General features: G+C 29.4%; 2 protein-coding genes across 2 annotated transcripts in view; one reads left to right on the forward strand and one right to left on the reverse strand.

Annotated features, from left to right (window-relative positions):
- Positions 1-24,412, reverse strand: part of LOC126844463 (uncharacterized) — a 160,899-nt gene that overhangs the window by 104,529 nt on the left and 31,958 nt on the right. Inside the window, exon 2 of the mRNA XM_050582676.1 lies at positions 10,266-10,303. Within this exon, the coding sequence (XP_050438633.1) occupies positions 10,266-10,303 (38 nt within the window). The remainder of the gene's footprint in view (positions 1-10,265; positions 10,304-24,412) is intronic.
- LOC126844462 (uncharacterized) lies at positions 1,129-6,768 on the forward strand. The gene is made up of 4 exons (XM_050582674.1): positions 1,129-1,460; positions 5,182-5,273; positions 5,343-5,772; positions 5,934-6,768. Exons 1-4 carry the CDS (start codon positions 1,419-1,421, stop codon positions 6,225-6,227), a joined length of 858 nt encoding a protein of 285 aa, XP_050438631.1. The 5' UTR covers positions 1,129-1,418; the 3' UTR covers positions 6,228-6,768.

Here is a 24,412-nt window from a genome sequence, read left to right on the forward strand (position 1 = left end):
CACCTTTGTAATAATTAAATTAAAAAGGAAAGAAGGTAACTCTTTTTTTAAAGTAAAATAATAATAACTTTAAAAGATTTACACACAACAAAATATAATTTTCATTCAAACGAAGTTAAAGTACACAAACGATATTAAACGCGAAACATACACCCCTCGTATAAGCGATCATATACGAGAGAGTGACCATTACCCGGGCTAAGCCCAAGAGAGTGCCTCCTGACATAACAATTTGTGCGGCTTTAAATAAAAGAAATAAATATAATTTTCGCTGGATAAACATACTAACCGTTTGCCATTTGGCCTAAAATATATTGCTTAGTTTCATAATAATACTATTTTTCCTCGCCTCTACTACAAATGTAGATGGTTGTTCCGAGAAAACTGGATTAAAATATGCACATATTGTGTAAGCTACTTCTCAATATTATTTTTCAAGGAAAACATACTCCATGATGGAACCTTGGTGGGAGATTACTGTCGATTTGACGGTAAGGTAAAAACAAAAAGATACGAGAGTAGGATTAAACATGAGATGGATACTGGAATAAAAAAGTAAAGTGTATATAATACTCGACTTCACGCTCATGTTGAATGTGCTCTAAGTTAAGCTGATATAACGTCATTTAATTGATATACCTGTACATGTTTTCCATCCTAATTGCTATAAGGTGTCCTTTATTTTTAGTGTTAACTGGAAGTAGCAAGAAAAGATAAAAATATTACCTATTGATTTTTCTATTCTTACAAAGATCATATTATCGCTACTTGATACTTATACTAATAAAATAATTACTACATATGATGTTTTCAATAACCTTTATTATGCATGTAGTATTTTAAAAGTATAATACAATTTGCAGTGTTAGTAAGAAAAACCTGAAAAAATATTTTAGAAATAATATGTGTTTTATACTGTAATAATTAGCAACGCAACAAGTAAAAACACACACACGACAATAAATGATCAATAATTATTATTAGCATTGAGATCTTTTGTTGTGCACAGCTGGAACATGAAAAAATATAATTTTGTTACAAAATCAATTAGCTTTTTAACAAAATTAAGTATAATTTACCGTTCAAATTACATTTACTCGACAGTTGCAGTCGACATTATCTTAATTGTTGCGCTACACATGTTTTGGAAATAAACTGTTTTTCCTTGTTTTTATTTTTTGTTTTTACAGCAAAATATGGTACTTTGACTTTTACGCACCGCCATGATGACCATTCGATAATAACGTAATGTATACAGGAATATAATATATGCATTTTTTATAATGTTTTGGGAGTTTGCCATAAACTGGCTGAAAGAATTGACAGATTACATAAATGCCACAGCCGAACAGCTATTCAAAAGTATCAACACATACAATCAGTGAACTTGTTTAAACTCAAATAAACAGTGTAACGAGATGGCCAGTTCCACATTTTTTAAACACGTCATCGCCGTGCAGGTAATTAAAAAAATAACGATTGAACTGCCCACTTAAATTTGTCTTTTATACTTTGAAATTAGAATCATAACCAAGTGTCATAAAAAGCTTTGTATTTTCTTAAAAATCCGAAGTTTTTTTCCAAATTTGAAATTCACATTACACTTCTTTTTTTATTTTAGTCTCAATAAACTCATGATTTGATGCAACAAATCTTGGCGGTTCTATTGTTATGGTTAATTTTTTATCTGGGTTATTAATGAAAAATGATTACAGTATTTTTGAACATAATTCATCGATAAAAAATCAAATCGACTGTCCATTAGATATTATTGTTTATAAAGCATCATGATGCCTTTTTTTAGGAAACTTATCTACTGCGATTTCTCTCCTTTTTTTAAATATTCCTAAATAAATATTTGAAAAATCAATAGGTATTTTTTTTAATTTTTGTTACTTTTAAATGTAGAGATATTTGCAAGAATATTCTACATATTTTTGTAACGAATACATATTATTTTGCCAGAAAACAACTGGCATCATTTTAAAAAAAAATATTTTTACATTGACAATGTGTTTTTGGATTTTTACTTGCTTATTTATAAAGCATTTTTGATATTACCTATCTAACGACGACACAACGCGAAGCCGGTACCTAAGCTCGTCCCGAAATTCTGTATAACGTCTATCAATCTTCATAGCATTACTACTTAATGCGTTTCTCAAATCATTGGGGTAGAGTAATTTTTTATCCTTTCAAAAAATGACTGGAAATTTTACAGACAAACGACAGCATTCAGACTAGGTGTATTATAAGTTTCCGATAAGGTTAAAAATATATATATTTTATAGATTCTTGAGTGTTTAAAATATTCAACTGGCATCCAATAAAGTTTTAAGTTTGAAAAAAAAACTCCCAATGAGTCCAGTTTTATCCGGTTTATATTTAAAATATTATAATATGCTATGCACATTTCTCGACAATGGTATACAAGAGTTTTCTTGTATTGTACTCGAGGGAGTTATAACCGAAAAAATAAATTGTTGACGAACACTTGCTTAGGCAAGACGATTTACCATTTTATCGGCCGTAAGAACGAATTTACAGGCGTTTTTAAGATAAATAAAATATACATAATGCACATGTAATTTGTAAACAGTATTTCATGTGTTTTAATATATATATATACAAATTTCCTTGTCAATAATAATACTAATAATAATTGCTGTCATATTACCACTTCATCTCCAGTCAGAAAATGCATTGAAAAAAAATGTTTTATATATGAGGCGTCTAGTTTCAAAACCAGCTATACAATTTTTGAAAATTTTCACAAAACAACAAATAATTTCTTTAGATAGAACCCACCAAGATTTTTAAACAAACTCAGTTTGAATTTGTATTTATTTGATATTTAATAACAGTTTTACATAACATGTAATACATTGTGGTCATTTAAAAAACAAACACGTTGTCAGAATATCTTAGGGCTGGTTTTGAAACTAGATGCTTCATATGAAGTGTTTCGTTTTCTGTCTAAGTATACATATTTTATTATTTAAAAGTAATAACTAACAAGTAAAAATAAGTTCATGGAAATATATATCGTGTGCTCCATTTAACCCTAGACACTAGTTTTCTTAAAAAATAATTACAATTTTACTATTTATTTTTTTTTTTATAAATGTTATTTTATAATACTAGACTTATCTTTTTTTCTATTTTCCAAAGCTTTATCAACTTGTACACTTTAAATAATAATATACATATTTAATTAACTTTTTAAAATGATAATTGTTTGCTGCATATGTTGTCTGGTCGATATCCAGTTTTGAATAATTACTTTTTTATTAGTTATTAAAGTTTGAAATTATGGACGGAAGGTGGAAATAATACTTCACTTCGCCCTTTCTCCCGTTATAAACTTTAATAACATTAAAAGTAATTATCCGAAACTGATTATTGACCAGTCAAAATGTTGAGAAAATCCTAATTTAAAAAGTTAATTGATATACCTGCATGTTACCATTTAAGTTTCAAATGTTGATATTACTTGGAAAATATTAAAAAAGGTAAATATTTAGTAATTCCATAATATCCTTTACATACACACGCGGCACACTGTACCTCAATGTAGTATACATTGTATTGTATACGATTTCAATTACATAGGTATAATATTTGTTTTCATTACATTCAATTATCAAAGTGGCACAGCGGGGTTTTTACATGACTACTAGCATACAAAACTAACTCTTTGTATTAGTTTTTTTTAAACTTCCATATATCATCGAACACTTGTACATAAATTATATTATATAAAGAAAGAATACAATATATTCGGTAGAGACAAATTAATAGTATTGGCTTTTGAAACGACTCGTCCTGTATTGAATTATAGGCGTTATATTAACTAAACATAATTAAATACTCTATCCTTCAACATTTTGTTTTAGTTGCAAAACAATTTTATTTCCCTTACACATTGTTTTAATACTTTTTCTTTAAATATTTTTTATTCTCGGGTTTTATAAAACGTGTTGAATTTATAATAGCACATTTCATATACGTTTTGTATATTATGCAGTTTTAGAAAAAATAGCAAACAACAATAACGTCTGAGTTTAATAAATTTACAACTTTAGGCTGCATAAAGGCATAATATGTACACTTATGACTCACCAGATGTGAAACATAATATTATACTCAGAATACCACATTATTTCTAATGGGTTTTCAACGAGCTTTTTTGCACTCTGTACTATTTTATACAAAACTTTAGCTACTAGTACAGCTAAGGGTATAATAATATAATACACGTCGTTTCTTGTTTAATTCGTTTAAATCAATTTGACGAGGTCTTTTTGGCGTCTAAGTACCCGACGGCACAAGTCAAATAAGGGTTATTTTTAAATTATTTCTGTCGACTTAAAATTATTCATACAAGCTATTTCTCAATGTCGCTGCACATTAAATTATACAAGTACCGAGGAGGGGTTACATTTTCTAACGCCCCTCCAGACCGTTACAAAAAACAATAAGTGTAATGATATGTAAATCGACGAGTTCCAAAACTAAAACGACTATTAATCGAATTTCAAAATGTATTAGTCATTCCAGACGTGGGCTGAATAAAATATAGGGGGAAAAAGCTTATTTGAAAATCTACACCATCACAAAAAAGAGTGTCTTGAAAATTATTCAAGTTATGTACCGTATTCAATTTATTTACATCTTAGAACGACCCATATATTGCAATATTATAATCAATCCATTAATTTGTAATAAATTAACAAGTGGACATTAGTTTTAAATTTGTACAACCGATCAAAATCATAGTATCACCAAGTACAATTATTATTATTGCAAATAGTATTTTATGAAGTAAGAATTTTTAAAATAATTTTTTGTAAACAACTGAAGGGCACAGGGGAATAAGGGTAGTAGTCCATGTATGATAATTTTAGAGTATAGCAAAAACAAAGTTTGTGAATTTCTCTCCCTCTTACATAACAACGAAAAAAATCATATTAAGTGCTATTCTAATAAAAGATTTATTTATTTAAACAATATATTAACATAAATAAAAAATATTAATTGCATATAATATTGAAAAAAAATGATTTAAAAAAAAAATTCATAAATGGACTACTACCCTTCTTCCCCTGTGCCTTCATCTGCATTGACCAAAACTGGGTATTACATATTGACGCATTGAATTTATTTTGTAAATTTCTATAGATTGTTGTTATAGCCATCAACATACGTATGTTGATCGAAGCAAGAGTAATATCGAGTACGTTGTCGACGGCTCGTTTAACATCAATTGACAGGTGAAGTTTATTTTGTATAAACAATAAGTGCGAGTAAGTATAATGTTCATACCTGTTTGTACATCGTAGGATGTTGGACACGACACAAATGGGATTGAATGAGATGATGAGCACGACACAGAATAAAGAAGAGCCTGCGAGACCAGCTGGAGATACGCCGAACGCTCTAGGAACAGCCAGCCGAAAGGTGGCGCCACCCAATTCGCCGACCAAGATAACATTTTTGTTCGCTGGAGGTGATCCGTTCAACGGATCGGGAACTGAAGAAGACGTTAAAGTGATGAGGGCCATAATGGAATATACGTTGATGTCGAAAATGCCACGGACCGAAGACAACAAGCCAATTACCGAGGATATCATCAATAGGAACATAGACGGCCTGAGAGATATGGTTGATACACTAACAAAAGCCGGTGCGAGCAAGCAAGACATGGTTAACTTGGCCATCGTGCTGACGGCAAACGGTAAAATGGAAGTTCCAGAAGTTACTCAAGAAAAGGTAAATTGGTTAGTCACAGATAATGGCTAACAGTTATGGGTGACGCTATACACCTAGGTTTTAATTTCAATTTACTTTTTTGTTACGCTCAACGCTTAACAGTAAATTTGAACATAAAAACACGTTTTATTAAGCTATTTTTCGGTGTTGAAATTTTTCAGATACTGAAATTGCTGCTGGACAAAAGAGGTGTGTTCAAGAAAAACAGCAAGCAAATGGAATTCATCAACGATATAGCCAACTCGGATAAACAACTACGTGGACTACCGACCGAGGACATTAACGACTTTATGTTGCAGTCTGGCAAATGGACTGCCGTCGACAACCCGGAAGACAAACAGAAATTTGTTGCACACGTGCAGCATCAGGAGCAAAGCTCATACGAAGAGGATTCGATAAACGATTTTCCAGACCAGGACAATTCCCAATCGTCATCTGATGAAAATTCAGTTTAATCAAACGCCATTAGGGACGGCGGCTGAAAAAACATCATGACAGCGCAAAGTCGTTCTATACCGGCGTATAGTTATGTCTCAATATCATAAATATTTATTGTATGTATATATATACCTATATATGCTTTTATTATACTACCATATTCATTCATGATGTAAACTGTAGGCCAATAACAAGGTAATAATCTATAAAATATACTATTTCACGTCATAAAAACGTATTACTATTGTGATATAAAGCTCATAACTCACAATAAACGACAATCGCATTTTGAAATAACATCGATAAAGGTGCGGAAATAAACAATATGGGGTTGCCTTTTGTCGAACCGGAGTACTCCTACACGAATTAAAACCATTAAAAAAATCGTTTTCACTTTACCTACTAATTACGGCCCATGTTTTGCTTTAAATGGTTTACAATCAGAGAAAAAAATTTCAACAACTAGATAAAATATGACCCATAGTAATATATTAAAATACTAATAAATATATTTATGTCGGATTAATTTTGCCCATTTATACAACCAATACTACTATACAAACATGCTGTATTTTTAATTAAATAAATTTGTATGTTATACGTATAAATATAATTAATCCTTTTATAGTTCTGAGGCAATCGAAAAATCGTTGTACTCGTATATTAAACTTGTTTTAGAAAAACCTCTTGATTTATCCATGCATATAATATAACATAGTAATAGAGTTGATATACAAATAATTTACATTTCATATTAATATTAAATAATTTTATCAAGTATTTAAATATTTTGGTAAGGGGCCTGCCTGTGTCTATATTTATTAAGAGGTAAATAACAAAAAAAATATATTAAAAAAAGCGGTTTTAATACATTTTTTTTATTCATAAAGAGATTATAGCTTTGACAGCTAGAATATTATCCTACAGTTTTAATAAATGTTGACCATATCAATATATGTTCAGGTTTTCGTATAAGCTTCAGCTTTTAACCTATACAATGTTTACCATAAGTAATAGCCATTTTGGTGGTAAAAATGATTACAGGAAAAACTCTCACGCCTCATAAAGTAGTCGGATTACATTAATTTCTTATTATTGGAAAATAGGAAGAATTATTTTAATTGAACTACGGATATAAGAGTTTTTCCCGTAAGTCACGTTTTTACCCATAAAAACGGGTCATGCTCAGGCGCCTTAACACTATGCAATTTTTTCTCAGTACACAATATTATGTTTAGAATAATTTTTAACACGTCTTTAAATCAGAATCCCTTTATTATATGTAAACACAAAACAAGCATATGTAATTGATTTTACGTTTATTATAAGAACCAATATTCTAAAACGTTCACGCCTCTATTTTTTTTAAATCCTATTAGTCTTGTTTTAGATATCAACTTCATAGATATAAGCCCAAGCGTTAATTATCAAACTTTAAAAAAAATTATTCTTTATCACCATACCCTTAAAAGGGTAGTTTTTCATGTAACAATATAAGTGATTATTTTGCACACTTTTAATTCGCTCTCTGTTGTTGCTTTTATATTAGACGGTGATCGTAAAACTAATAGCTTTACGGAAAACTGTAGCCTGTGACGGTTTTGGTTAGCCTATAGTATATTTTCGAAGCGAATTCCGTTGCTCTAACATAGGTCAATCCCTTTAGTGGCCGCTGGCTAGACTTTAGGTATAATAATATATTTAATAGACAACACTCCGCCTTTTCTACTGCTCTATACTTAAAACTTCAAAAATAGTTACCGAAAACTGGTTATCGACCATTCAAAATTTTAAGTACATTATTCTTAATTTAAAAAGTTATGAAATGTATGCGTTACCATTTAAGTTTCAAAAGTTGCTATCAACAAAATTAAATTGGGAGGGGGCTAAAAACATTGAGATAAATTGAGATAAATTGAGACTACCTTGTATAAAAACCTTATTAAAAAAAGAAATAGAATATCTTATTAAACTCTACGAGATATTGAGTGGTTCGCGATAAAAGGATCACCATGTATATGAGCTCAGACGCAATACCGTAGATTTTACCGTACAAACGATATTCTTTCATGCCTCTCACGATTACACACACCGAACAGTAAATTGTTGTAATTTGTTTGTGTATGTATGTGAGGCTAAAAGGTTCGCAATCGCACATACAGTGCTCTCGAATCGTTTACCCCTAGGTATTGCCATCAGATAAACTGCACGGTGCATATAAGCTTTTATATAGTGCACTTGTGTATAGCGATATGTAAATTACAGACTGTAATAACCGCACAGTCTATGCATGTGGTCCCCGTGCGCGACATCCCATACTCTGAAAATAGTTCTGGACTCAGTAACAATAACACCAGCCGGAAAATCAACGACCCTAAAATAATGCATACTTGGTATAATTTATGTACATTCGAGTGGACAATCGCCACCCCCGAAGAGTGGAGAGTTGAATATATTAAAAACATTCGTAACGTTACGCCATTATATATTGCACACAGTGTGGTTATACACTATAGTATGGGCTACACTCTACACAATGGTGGTATGCATTCGTTTCAAGTATAAACACACATAGTCACATGTTAAAAAAAAAAGGCAAAATTTTGAATAAGTATAAAAGCAAAACGGCCTTAAATATTTACTCAATACAGCTTTAAGTGGAAATAGTGGAGGCTTGGCATGTACAGTCTCAGTTCTCGCTATTATTCAAATAGCTCCCATTTTGGTTTGCAAGAAATACATAATTTGGGCGTCCAAGAGATTTTTTTTGTCTGTCTATTTTAAAAGTCTGGCTCCCCCACAATTGCAAGCCTCTTCCCCACCCACAATCTCCACCTATAAATACAATGCTCATCTTATAAAATAGCTGATACTCTAAATATTCGAATTAAATAATATTTTAGCAACGGGAATGTTAAGAAAAGTATGACGAAATAAGGTAATAGTTTTTACTGATTATATGGGTGTTATCTCTGGATGGCTCAAGCTGAACCTCTCTCCAATCAATTGTTACCAAATAATTTAAAAATATACATTTTAAAATTACCTTTGTCGCATGTTAATTTATTTTAGACCTATAATTATATAATAATAAGCTAGTGTGTTATAAAAGTTTTAAAACAGACATAACAGATTCTTGACACCATACAAAATGACAAATAATAGTAAGTGTTGGATATGTTTTTTTTTTGCAAGTTATAACTTTTTACCAAAATATATCATTCTAGTTTATTATAGTTTGTTACGTTGTTATAAGTTCAAACATATTTTCAACAATTTAATAAATGCAGATGTTGCTTAATAATTTAAATAGTAATTAGTATATTGTTTTAAAAAAAAAAATATATATATATATATATATATATATATATAATAATGATAACTACTGCAATATTATTTTTTCTCAATCTAATAATAATAAGTTTTTAACTACTAAACTTTTTCAACAATATACTATTGATGCTTGCATAATATATTGTTTTTTTATTATTCAAATATCTATATAGGTCATTTGTTTTAATTTTAACCAATATTCCTTCTCCAATGTTTTTATGAAGTAAAATTGTATGTAATTTTAATTACTCTCGGTTCTACTTTAATATTAGTTCTTAGTAGGTGTTCCCCTATGAAAAATTGGTAGATATTTTAAACATTATAACTAGTTTATCATTTTAGTTATTTAAAAACAAAATTAAATCATGCAATTGTACATATTTCTGCTTGAAATAAAATCCGAAATCATAATAATTATACTCATTAGTAACATTCATTAGTTGATTGATTTATAACAATAAGTTGCCTCAGTTATAATAATAGAAATACTTATATATTTTTCTAAAACATACATTATAGTTTAATTTGACTAGTGCAATTTTGTATTATTATAACCATATAAAGTATTTTTATTTTGTTCATTTCGTCATTAGAAAGCACTATATTTTTAATAAAAAATCGTATCGAGTAAATTTGATAGTCTGATCACCAAGTCTATTGTCAGCGTTGTATTCCTAAACGCTTATAATAATATTATTGTAAAACGATAACAACGGACTTACCTGATAGGGTCTTCTATCGCCAACTATCGGGTTTCCTTCTGAAAACAAAAAACAAATAACCAATTTAATTTACGCATGAATAAGTCTGCTAATAACCGGTCGTCCGATGGACATTAATTCACATGGTCGATCGGCGCCCACGAGAAACGTCAAATTTACGTCCTAATAATACTTTTTTTATGTTTCTAGGCACCAAATGCCCAGGATATTACCTTTGATTTTATAATACATTATGATAATTGATATAATATTATAAAATCAATACTATTACTATTACAATTACTACTGCAGTACGTAGTACGTACCATAGAACAGTGTTGATATATTGACAAACGAATCGGTTATATTATTTTAACATTGACGTTATTTGTATATTTTATAATATGCAGGAAATATATAGAATTAATATGTCGTTTTAATAATGTATTATTTACATATTATGTGCTGTGTTTTTAATGGAAATCAAGCACACACGAATCACAAGACAAATAAGTTGAAATGCAAGTATAAGATCGGTCAATAGTTTGGTTCGCCGACAAGTATTATGCCACGTAACAGTGCCTTATTACACGGTTCATCGTTTGGAAGTAAAAACAATAATTTATCGTCCACGTACAAAACTAATTTGCCGGTACACTACATCGACGTCTTGGCGGTAAACAAGCAACGAGAAAAACGCTATTTCTGGTGAAAAAAAATTACAATAAAAAAAATTGCTAACTCGTACATATTTGAAGTCGATAACACGCTGGAAATTGCCGGTCTATAATGAAGATTTAATCGCTCGACGGATAAATGCAGCTTCCTGTATCGTGATCATCTATTTGAATATATCTACGTCCACTATCCGGATAGTACAGTGCAAATCTAATAATATGATCTGACGTGGCTTTTATTCGTTTCCGATCAAATGTCGGACCTTTGATCTTTGACCCCCGCGTAATGGCGATTTTTGAAGAGAAACCCAATGATTAATGTCCAGTGAAACGGGAGACCTTGGATTTTCTGAAGGTTCAAAGAAACGATCTAAATGACAGCTTGCGCACAAAGCAGAAAAGAGTAAGCTATATTATAGTACCTGAAATCCAAGTAACAGTAAAGTCTGAATTAGGTTTTGCGTAAATCGTCGAATGAAAGGTTAATTTGACTTATCTGCGTGTTTTATATAACATAATAATATAGTGATAGTCTTTTTACAAATTGATTTAACGTTTTGTTTTATTTTGTGTATACACATTTAGAGGAACAAGTTCTCATCATTAGGTACAACATGTTTGTTGCCCACGTCGTTTCTTGGTTATTATTCTCTTAAAAAAATGTCGGGCTATTTGTGCCCACAATAATGATTAACAAATATAAAATTATAAACGTGTTAAAAGATTTCACGGATATTTTTCGGATGTATCCATGTCTTCAATTTTACACTGATGTTTCTAACTCAATTGTAGAGTCCATCTTCGGTGCGATAGTCACCGTTCAGCTTTCGTGGCTATACTGTCAGACTCGCTTGTTTCCTACCGCGTTATTTATGCATCCAGCGTCCTTGAAAGCACCGTATTATCTCGGCCAGCTGTGGTTTTCGCATGTTTCCTGCCGTGTTTCTCGACCAGCGGGTATCGTACGTGTTCTACCATATCGTAAATGGAGCAATGGAAATTGAAAAATGTCCGGCAATGACATGACAGAACACGTACGACACCCCTTTATCGAGATAACACGACCAAACACCAAGAGAGTAGTCAGTATAGTCACAACAGCGTAACGGTGACTATCGATCCGAAGATGGACTGCAATGAGTGTTCCAAACGTCAGCACAAAACTGAAGACATGGATATATCCGAAAATTATCCACATAAAATATAAAAATGTGGCAAGAAGCTCGCCAATGAAGCTAGCGGGTTTTTTCAGTTGTACGAGCTGGCCAAAACACGTTTTCCTCCTTCTTTTAAAAAAAACCGTTGTAAAAAGTAGAAGATACCACACACAAGCAAAGTTAACAAACATTGTAGTTGTCAATATCTCAATTTATTAATTTTCTCAAGGCATTTGAAGAGATTTGAGAGGCCTTTTTGAAAAATAATTGTTTTTTGAAATTTCTTTGTGCAGAGCATAGACAAAATGTTTTAACAAATTTATGTTTAAATTATATCCTTATGAGAACTTGTCAGTACACTCCCCGTGTACCTATATAACCAACCAAAACAAGTAAAAAATTAAACAAAACTAAAAAGAAACCAGCTAAACTAGTGAACATTTAATTATTAGTTTTAATTAATTTTACCTTAGGGTTTAACATCTCGTAACCCATTTATTACCGGTATAATTAACGAATGCCTTAATTTTTTTACTATATTTCAAAAAGTTATTGTATGCCACAGCATCCCACATATGTATTTAAAATTAACAAATATACCAAATTTTAAGATATTTTAGTCGATTTTGATAGATGATTTGGTTCATGCTAAAAGGGTCCTTATCACTTTTATTTAATTTTGAGAAAATTAAAAAAAACTTCCTAGTTCTTTGTGAATTTAAGATTTTTTAATGATTTTTTTTTAGTGTTCACATAGAACATGTGTGTTAATAACGCAAATTGCTTTTGACTCTAGATATTGTAGTTAAAATAATAAAAAATGAATTGGAATAAGGTCCCTTTTTGCACGTACAATGAAAAAAGTTAATTTCTTGTCAAAATAATAACATACGTTTAACGTGTCAAACCCAATAATTGTGTAACGCTAATTGTGAAATCATTCTACTAAGTATAATGTAATGTCATACGATAATATAATTTACATGAAAAACGTAAATAACAATAATAGCAAATATCATTATATATCATAAAATTATTAAATTATATTATTATAGTATATAAAATTTGTTTATATAAGTTATAAAGCAGACGAGATACAACAATGGAAATTTAGTAAATTCGTGTGAAGTGGGACCTTTAGTCCAGGAATAAGGCCCCTTTTCGCACAAATCGGAAAATTAACAAGCCGTTTTCTAGACCAGGGAATGTCTGAAAAAGGTCCTTTCTAGCATAAAACGTTGAATAGTAAAAGTAAAAGTAATAATAGTAAAAGTCTGCGGTTAACTTGTTTTTGCTAGAAATGGCGTTAAGGACCCTTTTGCATGAACCCAATCAGATAAGTGATGAAATTTATCAAATTTTATCAAATATCTTTATCAGTCCAGTTGTTAATATAAGTTATAATGAGTTTATCGAACACACCAAAAATATATTATTCAATTCTATACATGACATATAGTAATCATACATATTATTATATGTTAAGTGTTAACTATTGAATCATATCTATGATGGTAAATTTCTATCTTATAAAGATACACTGTGACAAAATAGTTTTTTTTATGATGTTAGGCAGCTGAACTTTATACTAGTCTTGTTATATTTTCGTATGCTGACGACTATTATTTCGTTTATTTTATTGTTTTTTTTTTAGTCCCATTTGGTTTTGTACCTATATATATATAGACATTTTGCGCAGTGCATTTATATCGTGGGAGAATACGGCGACATATATTTTTATTTTAACATCTTGACCGAAGTATGAGCGTAAGTACTAGACGGCAAATGACCAAAAACATGGCTGGCCAATATGTGCGTTCTCGGGTCGTAAACAATTGGCAACTGTTTGATCTGGAATCCCCGAAGAGCAGTAAACGAGACAGTGACAAGCGAGACCGCTACCTCTACTGAATGTCGTACATAAGACGGCGTATTTCATTTGAAATTCTAAACAGAGTTTCTGTGCTTCGTCGCACTATATTTTTTATTAAATTTCTGATATTACTATGCTTGTACAGAGTCCTTCACATCGAATTGGTCACCACCCTTTTTGAAAATATATTATTTGAAAGTATATTTTATTTAAACGCTACTAGAATAATTTTAAGAAATATGCATAAACGTAACTAAACATACATATAAATGTACTAAAATATATTAATGCTAGTCTCCGCGAAAAAAAAAAAGTAGTAACTATAATAAATTATATAAGTTAAGCGTACTGCGTAAGTTTAATCCACCTCGAACAGGGTATTTGTACAGTTTACATGCCCTATAATACGTATAAAATGAAGACCAATATAAATAAGCCATTGTAATATGTTGAATATATTATAACTTAAATTAACCTATAATAAATATAATGCCTGGATAAATTGGATTCAAATAACCAAGGGCTTCCGAGTTGTGGTCGGTTGAGTTCTCTAGAATAGTCTAATCCCATACAACATAAAACAAATACCTATGTATAGTACATAATATCTTTTAAAGTATAGTAAAAATGCTATTAAAATGTTTTTAACTGTTTATAGCCAAAACATACTTTTAATAAGTTTTAACACTTTTTTAAATATATAATTTATACTGTGTATTGTGCAGTTTGGGATCACTGAACTTCGTTTTATTTTATTTTGTTGTTGTTCTTTTAAATTATTTAAGAAGTCGGATATAATTTCAAATTAACTTTACATTTACAGATGTTGTGTTTATATATATAGATGTATTTATACATCAATTGAGATGAACAGTAACTTATGTTAAAATATATTTGTGTTTTAAAAGTAGATTTTACTTTAAAAATAATAACTTTTATTAGGTATTTAGTAATGTAAAATATTCACTTGACTTAAAAAGTAGCATCACAGTATTAACGATGAACTTTGGATACAGTGCAGATGTGACGATCAAAGCTTTATTGTGTCAGCCATATGTCTTATAATTTATAATAAGTCCTTAAAACGTTTCGCCATAATCATCCATTACCTATATTTCAATCCAAAGATTATTTTTTAAACATACATCTTGACAAAATGAGTTTTAAGTAAAATATTTATTATTATCAAATATATTCATTTAAATATTGTAACCGACTAATCATTATTTTCATTATTTATATCATATTTTTTTAAATGATAAAGGTAGGTTATTTTACTTTTGAAACTTTCCCCTAAAAACTAATCTTTAAAATAATTATTATTACTTCAACAATATAAATTACCAAGAAGAGGTTCTTGACTTTTTATAGTTTTTTGTAATAAATCTAACTAATTTTCTGAAAGCTGAATCAAAAATCGGCCTTTAAGCCCCATCAAGAATACAGTAAACTTCAGATAAAAAAAATTGAAATCCGTCCATAGATACGTCAGAAAATTACTGCCACGAAAGTCATTTTTTTTATCAAACTTTTGCCATAACTCGGAGAAAAATAGTTTTAAAAGTTTTATAACTAGAAAACTTAATATTTTTCCGCCTTAAACATTAGTGGATAAATTTAAATGGCTACTAGATCAATTTTTGTCAAATTATTCCTATCTTTTGCTCCTCAATAAATAGCGCTTTCCGTTCCGATTAAGGTTGAAAATAATTGAATTGTCATTTCAAAAACGAAACAAGTCATACATTTATTAAGTTTATATAATATATGTATGTATGTATGTTAAAAGTCATTTTTGAAAAATCGGTGACTTAACATGTCGTTTTTTAAATGACCGATTCAATTATGCCTTACCTCGATTATAATACCAACAACACCTATGTCTAATGTTGTGTCTGGAGATGGCCAACATAAACTTAACTAGCTTAAAAGTGTAGGATTGTTGATAATTTTTGTTAAGATTAAAGATTTGTTCAATTATTTATTAGGAGGCGGCATAGGGTTACTGGTCCGGGTGACTATGATACTGTACGATTGTTATTAGTTCATGAATACTAAAAAACTTTTTACATTTCATTCGAGTTTACGTTGGTAAGGTTAACTATGGGCGACAAGCGTGTTGATTTACTAAATAAAATGTCAAAAATATATTTGGTAAATATATACAATGGCAGCTTGTAAGTGTAAGAAAATAGTGAAAACGGTCGAAGTGACCACGGTGAAATACGATCCGGAATGTTTCAGTAAGGCGTTGAAAGCAGAAGACGCCCGATGCCCGTCGTCGGTTCACAGAAATAAAAGGATCGACCTTACTTCAAGTTTGAAGTCCAAGAAGTCGCAGCAAGACGGCAAAGGGGTGACATCTAAATGTTGCAAGTGCGAGGAAAAAGTAGAAACATTCGAGGTGGAAACGTACGAATATGACGACGCATGTTTGGCCAAATTAAAACAGCTCATGGTCCAGAAGAAAGGATGTTTACCAGTGACCCGCTTGCGACCACAACCACAACATATAGAAGTACCACAACCGCGTCCGCAGACCTTCAACCAATCGCCCACACAATTTTGTAACCTGATAAAATGCTGTCATACTAAAAAAAAAAGCGAAATGCCCACCAAATGGCCTTTATCGTGTCCGACTATAGCCAAATGCCGAAATGCTGGGGCAAAACAACCTACTAATTGAACGTTGACGTTATGACTCTGATTCAAATTACTTTTTTCCCACATTTTCTATACTGTTTTTTACTGGCTTTTTAAAATGTCCTAAACAAAGTTTAAAAAAGTATAATACAAATAATTTGAATTTACATTTGAATTTTTATCTTATATTTTATTTAAGTGAAAGGAAAAAATGAAAAAAAATGGAGTAATGAAGTGTGGAAGTGAGTGTTTGGCATACAATTGAAGGGATATAAATTGAAAATGTAATGCAAGAATCTGAAATAGAAATGTTGAATTAGACTTATGAATTGACTTAAATATAAGATGTTTTCCGAGAGTTGCGACAATAGTAGGTGAAATGAGGTACAGCAGAGTGAAATGGGTTGGGTATGTTAAAAAAAGGAAAAAATAAGAGAGATCACGGTAGATAGATTTATAAGTAGACTGGCTGTGTTACCCGACAATATTATTATCACCATTGTAATTATAATAAATACACTGACGTAAAAAAAGTCCGAAGAAAAAAAGTTTTCCATTTTTACTCCCTTTTTACCGCCTTAAGTGTTGAATTTTGGAAAATCCTTTCTTAGTGGGTCTGTACATCATAAAACTAAACTACTGACCAGACATTATGCTCATAGCTTCAGTTAGCTAGGCTAGGCGATGATGAATCAGTCAGTCAGGACATGTTAATTTATACATATATAACAAGCTGTCCGGACCCAGGTTGCCCGAGATTTAGTCTGCCAGGGCTGAGTGAAATAATTCACATTCTCCCATTCCCATCCCCACCCCCATTTCTAATCTCTTATATCTTATCAGATAACAGCGTGACAGCGTTTTCATGACACTTTTTCGGTTATTATGTCTTTCTCTTACTCAAGGGTCCCAGTCCCGGGCCCGTTACAACAGTTAAAAGCTTGCCCAGAATCGTAAATAAAAATATATTAAAATATTTTGAAAACTTAAATTTCAATAAACAAATGATATTATATCAATTTAATATAAGTATAATCAAAGTTTCATAGTATAAGTGACGATTTAATTTTTTGAACACAATCAATTTTATGGAAAAACAACCAAATATTTAACAACAATTAACAATATGTATAACCATAAAGAAAAACATTTTAAAATTTTTATTAATAAAAAAAATTGTATTTAATCTTAACGTTTTAAATGCTGCCTTCATGATGAGATGGGTTCTGCACTAAATCACTATCCTTAATGAAACTTACTAACAAAAAATATTTAATTCAATCTTACTAACAAACAAATTTAAGTTAAATTTTCTAGCAAAAAAGTTTAATTTAATTAAACTAACAAAATATTTTCAAGAGTTTCATTGCCAAGGTTGTATCTATGATCATTTAAAACATATTTTAAAGATGAAAATGCCCTTTCTACAAATACTTAAGTTGCAGAGCAATTATGTACAACCAAAGCTAATTTACACAATGTTGGGTATTTCAATTTTTATTTTCCCAGTATGATAGTAAACTTGTATCTAAGGGGATGAATTTACTAAATTTCCCGATATTTTTACTTCTTCAACCTTCATCTCATCATCTGAACTTCCACTCTCGTTTATAATTTCTATACACTATATATATATATTATATATATTAATTGCAAATAACGTTTTGCATTATGTTTCTCTACAGTTAACGTTAAAATATTTTATTGTATCGCTGGAATCAATTAGTTTTCCACTCGTGAGAGTTGAATAGTTTGTTTAGTGCTGATCACTCAAATAATAACGATCTTGCATTATAATTAAATTTTTTTTGTATTTTTAACTTTTATTTTAGAGGAAAAAAGTAAAAGTTTAACTAAAACTTTTTTAACTAGAACTTTTATTTAACAGTTTTAATATAACTGTTTCGATTAAACTTTTATAAATAAAAGTTTTTTTTAAACAATTATACTTGAACTCATTTGTAAAAAATAGCTGTTTCAAACTTTGCTTATGTCGTAAGACAAAAAAAAAGGTGATAGATACTCTCAGCTCTTGATGTATACTCACTGGTTGAACACTGGTACTTGTCAGAGCACTAGAGTATAACGGATTGCAGTCCGGGTTCTTCGCGGATGTCGAAGAGCCGTTGTTTACACTGGATTAAAAAGAATTAGTGATAGAGAAAGGATAGGTACAAGGTGCGAACGAATCGCAAGACACGAGTACCTAAGGAAATGTAAGCACACACGGTACGAACGAATCGCAAGACACGGGTACTTTAAAAAAGGAATGTGCACTGTGCAAACGAATCGCAAGACAAGTGCATGAGGAAAGAGGATAAACTACTAGGTGATAACTGAACGAACTCTTGAACTTAAACCTTGTAGACGGACAACCGAGTACTCTTGACTGATGACATGTGGTTACGGTTAAGTCGACTGACGAAATATCATTGGATTTAAATGTCTTTTATATTGTTTTACATTTTGCAACTAAGCATTAAGTTAATTTAATTGTTTAGTAATCAGTCTCGAGTCGTCGGAAGCACTGCCTATATTTATTTTTATAAATTTACCTATATTGATGACGTGGTCATCATAGAACACTTAAAAGCATTTGTCGACCAATGTGTTAGTACGTGTAAAGTAAGTAATATTGTTTGTATGGTATTCGTTTAGTACGATATAATATTTGGTAAACCCTTTTATTAAACCTTTTTATGTTCGAAAAACAAAGATTAAATATATATATTTTATGTATAGAAATTTAAGGTGAGAAATAATAATTGGTATCAACCTCCTTGTGATCAAACCTATAGGACTCTACGTCCCCCTTCACTCAATAAAGGCATTGCTAATAATATGTCTAAAGGTCCCAATTTTTGTACATTCGAGTAGATTTTGAATGTAATTATATAAAATAGAACAATGTTTTTTTAACGTCACCACCATAAAAAAAAATATCTATTATGTTCGAGTTGCTAGGTAATTCTTGTTGGATAAACCGGTTTCTAAAATAATCTATAATAAATAGTCTATAATAATTTATTTAAAGTGTAAATAATGTAAATAATAAGTGTAATTAATGACCCATGCTGTCGATGTTTTTTAAAAAGATTAATAAAAAAAAAAATAATTTATTTGTTAACCTTTTATTAAATAACACAAATACGGCGTGTTTTGGTTAAACAAATTATTTAAACTATTCGTGAGTTTAAAATAAACGGTTTAACAAAGAACTTAACAAAAAAAAAATTCCAAAAAAATGTCAGTCGGTCTCCAGGAGAAAAACGTAATCAACAACTGCATAGTTCCTGAGGACCCTAAGGACACTGAAGGTAGAAATACATTTATAGAAATACGTTTATACTACTTAAATAATAATATCATTCAGAATGTTCATGCTATGGAAAGCTTTAACAACTATAAGGGTTAAGATTGAAAGCGGTCCATTTTTTTTTTGGACTTCTAGATTAAAAATCCTGACAAAATTAGACCTACTTAGGGTGGTCCGAATTTAAAGGCTTTTACTCATAGAAAACAATTAACTCTAAAAAATATAATACTCTAAAGTTTATACAAATTACCATGAAAATAATTTGATATGATCGAAATTTATTAAAACCACTTTATGCTTAGAACCCGCTTTCAATCCCCTTAACAGCCATATATTGACAATTATAAATTTAATACTGAATCTTATAATATTCGAGGTTAGGTTACGTTATAAAATATAGCTATTACACTTTATTATTTGTATTGGCTAAAAATAATTAAATTAAACCAATGTACCCTAAAATAAGGTGTTAGCAACGGGAAAATCGAAATCGCCTGGTCGATAAATAAACAATAACTATTACCTACTTTCAGTTTTCTGTCGACTCAAACACATTTCTTTTTCTTTATAAAGTGACTTCTTTAGATTTGTACTTTTTATTTTGTGTGTACTTTCACTATTCAAATGGATAAAAATGATCGAATGGATTAAGTTTGCTTAGACGACAGAATTTTCGCAGTCGGCTGCTATCGACATATTTCATTTGTCGACCAATTTGTATGTTTATATATATATTTTTAAGTACTAAATTAATTAAGTATTAATGTTATTTTTAGATAGGTAAATAAATATTTTTCTACTAAAGAATTTAAAATAATACTTCCTAAAAAAAAATTATCTGAAAAGTAAAATCAAATACATGATTGAAAAAAGTAAAATATATATGTGTATCAATTTTAAAGAATATTATAAAACAAACTATAGTTTCAACTTAAATTACAATTATAAGCTTTTTCTTTAGCGTGAATTATTGATTTCCACATAGCTCACCTACAATGTCTGAATTTTCCAAAGTTAAAATATTAAAACCACAAATTAAGTCCAAAAATAATTTTAAAAACCACAAATAGAGAGGTACTTGATAGCGATCATATATGATTATATAGGTAATAAGTAATAATATTCTTAGACAACTGGCGAAGAGAATACTAATGAATATTTCTTGTCTATATATAATGAAAAAGTTATCAAATGTATAACACACAAATTAGCTACAGTACTTATAATTTAAAAATGTATTGTTTCAATTTAGGCAATTTTTATTCAGTGCTTCAGATATATTATAGAACTATTTTAAAAATAACTTGTTATAAGTACAATTTTTTTTAACATAAATGTAAGTATTACCTATTAATTCAAAATCGTATTGTCCACATCCATACGATAATAAATAAATTAGCATTTACACATATTTATAATTAAAATTGTTTTGATACTAAATATGTAGGTATACTACTATAAATTTAAAAAAAAATTAACATTTATTTAAGTACAGAACTAATTTTATAAAAAGTATTTGAAATTAATATTTAAACTCTATTTAAATAAAATCAAACCTGGAGTTTTTTTTTTAGTTTTAATTATGTTATTTTAATTATAAAAAAATATAATCATGAAATTTTGTTTTAAAACATCAAACATTATATTATATGCATACATAAATTGTAAAATTATATAAAATTAGTTGTCTTATCTTAATTATAGTAATAATTGCCTCATTATTGTGTTATATATAAAAAAGGAACTGTCAATTAGTAAACGCTATACACCACTCAGTTAACACTCAAGTGTTCTTGAGTATCTTTTTACTGATAATTATAGAGCTATTATTTATATTATTTAAATTTTAAAAGTAGGATGCCAAGTTATATAAAAAGTAAATCAATCTAATGTTTTTTTAAATATTAATGGACCAATCACAGGTAACTAAATTGTGTTTAAATGCCACTGAATATATATATATATATATATATATATATATATATATATATATATATTGGTACATTAAATCTTTACTGAACCTTTATGCAAGTCGCAGCCCGCTATAAATGTTTTGTATGTTATCAATGATACATTTCTAAACAACAATTGAAGCAAAAATCTTACTTACTATAAAATGAAGTGTATAAAATATACCAACATTGAGAAATTTAAGAAATCAAAAAGAAATACCATCATTATTAATTTGAAACGAATATCTTAAATGCTAGGGTCCTTTAAACACTCATGTTTTATTAGATTAAAGATTTTAATGCAACTTAACAGGTGAACAAAATTGACAGATGTATAAAAAAATAATCATTAGTGAAACCTTTTTAATTATAATCATTTATAATAATTATAACTACGCATTATCAACAAATCAATCCCTGTTTTTAGGCTACCACAACACTTATTGAATTTTAAACGTACCATTATAATTATTGTTAGTGATCCAATATAATATACTTATATATTATCATACAGAGATTAAATATCATCGAGTGATGTCATAATTTTTAATTTACAGTTACTTGTAATATTAAAATACTGAAAATAGTGAACAGAAAAACTAATCCTATAATTTCCAGTTCCAACAGGCATATAAAAAAAACACGGGAAAGAGTGGAAAAAATAATTATAAAAAGTAATATTTGTCTTATACGAATAAAACAACGGAAACTGTTATCAGTATATACGGAGGACGGCGCCGTCACTTCTTCACACTTAAACATAATATATATCAAACACCGTATACGATACAACGGAAAAGACGAATATATTATATACGTTAATATTATTTAACAAATCAATAGAAAATAAACATTTTAATTAATATAACGTGTCAACTGTCCAACGCGAACAACCGATAGGCCATAATTGATAAATGCATGTGCGTTGCTATCAGACAGACTCGAGACGGCAGTCGGCGACAGCAGAAAATCTTGTTAAGATTATTTTCTTTTCCAAGTTCAAATATAGTGTACTGCGATGGCCGCTTAGCTTTTTATTATTATAGATTTATTATACTAGATATATATATATATAGATATAGAACGGAGAAGTGGAATGACCAGATATGATAAATATAATGGCAAGGAGACGTGTGCAGTGAATAGAAAAGTCATTGTGATGAACACAGATTTGTAAAGTGAGAGCGAGTGGACCGACAGACTCGTCTATATGATATAAAAAGGAAATAAGAAGGTCTAATATATTTTTTTTTACACATTTACCGATTCACATCAAAACGTTTTCTTGAGCGTGATTTTATAACTTTATTTTTAATACTATCTAACCGCTAGTGGCCGCTCCGACCGCACTGTGCTCCTTCTGCTCTGAGCTGGTTTTTCCCCTAACATTTAAATAAATAAGCTAACAAATAGAATTTTTATTGCCCTGAAAAGTTTCAAAAAGTTCCCAGGTTTTGCACTCGGCTTTCAAAACATCTTGCTGTAAACAATTACTATTATATCTTAGTTTTAAAACTTGTAAACTATTGTGTACTGTTTGCGTTTATGTAATTAAGTATATTTTAATGCGAATATGTTATGTTAATTATGTAACATAATGTCAGCTTTAATAAACATTATATTATTTACTAAGTTTTTATTCACACATTTACTTATTAAGCACAACGTACTAGTGATATATATATATATATATATATATATATATATATATATATATATATATATATATATATATGTATATATATATATATGTATATATATATATATATATATATACATATATAGATTTTAATAGCATAGAAAAGGTTATACTCTTTACACAACAGTTAATATATTTATATCAAATATAAATATACACTTTAATTATACCGGCGACAAACTTGTATTCTAAAATATAATAAACTTTAATGTCACATTAGCAACGGTAATAACAATATTAAACTTATTTTTTAATTCATAATGTATTATTGTATCTCATAAATTTTAATAGGTAATACTGCATTATGGTGTATTTTTCTTAAAAAATAATTGCGATAAGAGAAGTTAATGAAAACGTAATTGCAATATCATGAATGGCTTCTTGCTTTGAAGACTCTCAAGTATAATGAAGACATGAAGTTTATTTATAAGTCATTACGTAAAAGCTTATGAATAGAATCCAAATTTTATAATGAGTTATAAATGAGCTTGCGAGTCAAGAAACGTTAAAGTTCCGTAAAATAATTTCATAATTTAATACAGCAGTTCCTTTTACTTCATAAATAAATTTAAGTGCAGTGAAATACCAACGGAAGCGATATGTTGCTCATATAAAAAGGTAAACAGAAACGTACATCGCTGACTTAATTGATGGTCGGCGAGCCGTAATGATAATCTTGAACATTTTATGGAATTTATCATATCAGCCGTGTAATGTAATGTAAACTAATAAATAAAGCTAAATTGTACTACACAGTCTAAACTAAAATAACAGACAATAGCTCATAGAACGAACTCGGCAGTCAATTTAGTCCATCTGTTTTTTATTTAAAAAAAAAAAAGTAATAACAT

This window comes from Adelges cooleyi, unplaced genomic scaffold, assembly GCF_023614345.1.
Source record: "Adelges cooleyi isolate 19-005CV unplaced genomic scaffold, UGA_ACOO_1.1 ACOO_flye_CR_arks_rails_tigmint_CR_PRNA_651, whole genome shotgun sequence".
NCBI lineage: Eukaryota > Metazoa > Arthropoda > Insecta > Hemiptera > Adelgidae > Adelges > Adelges cooleyi.

What these genes read in the sequence shown, in the direction of transcription:
- LOC126844462 (XM_050582674.1), top strand. Translation starts at nt 1,419, where the DNA reads ATGGCCAGTTCCACATTTTTTAAACACGTCATCGCCGTGCAG. An exon ending in CGTTTAACATCAATTGACAG is followed by an intron (nt 5,274 to 5,342) that starts GTGAAGTTTATT and finishes TGTACATCGTAG; the next exon opens with GATGTTGGACACGACACAAA. An exon ending in CAGAAGTTACTCAAGAAAAG is followed by an intron (nt 5,773 to 5,933) that starts GTAAATTGGTTA and finishes GAAATTTTTCAG; the next exon opens with ATACTGAAATTGCTGCTGGA.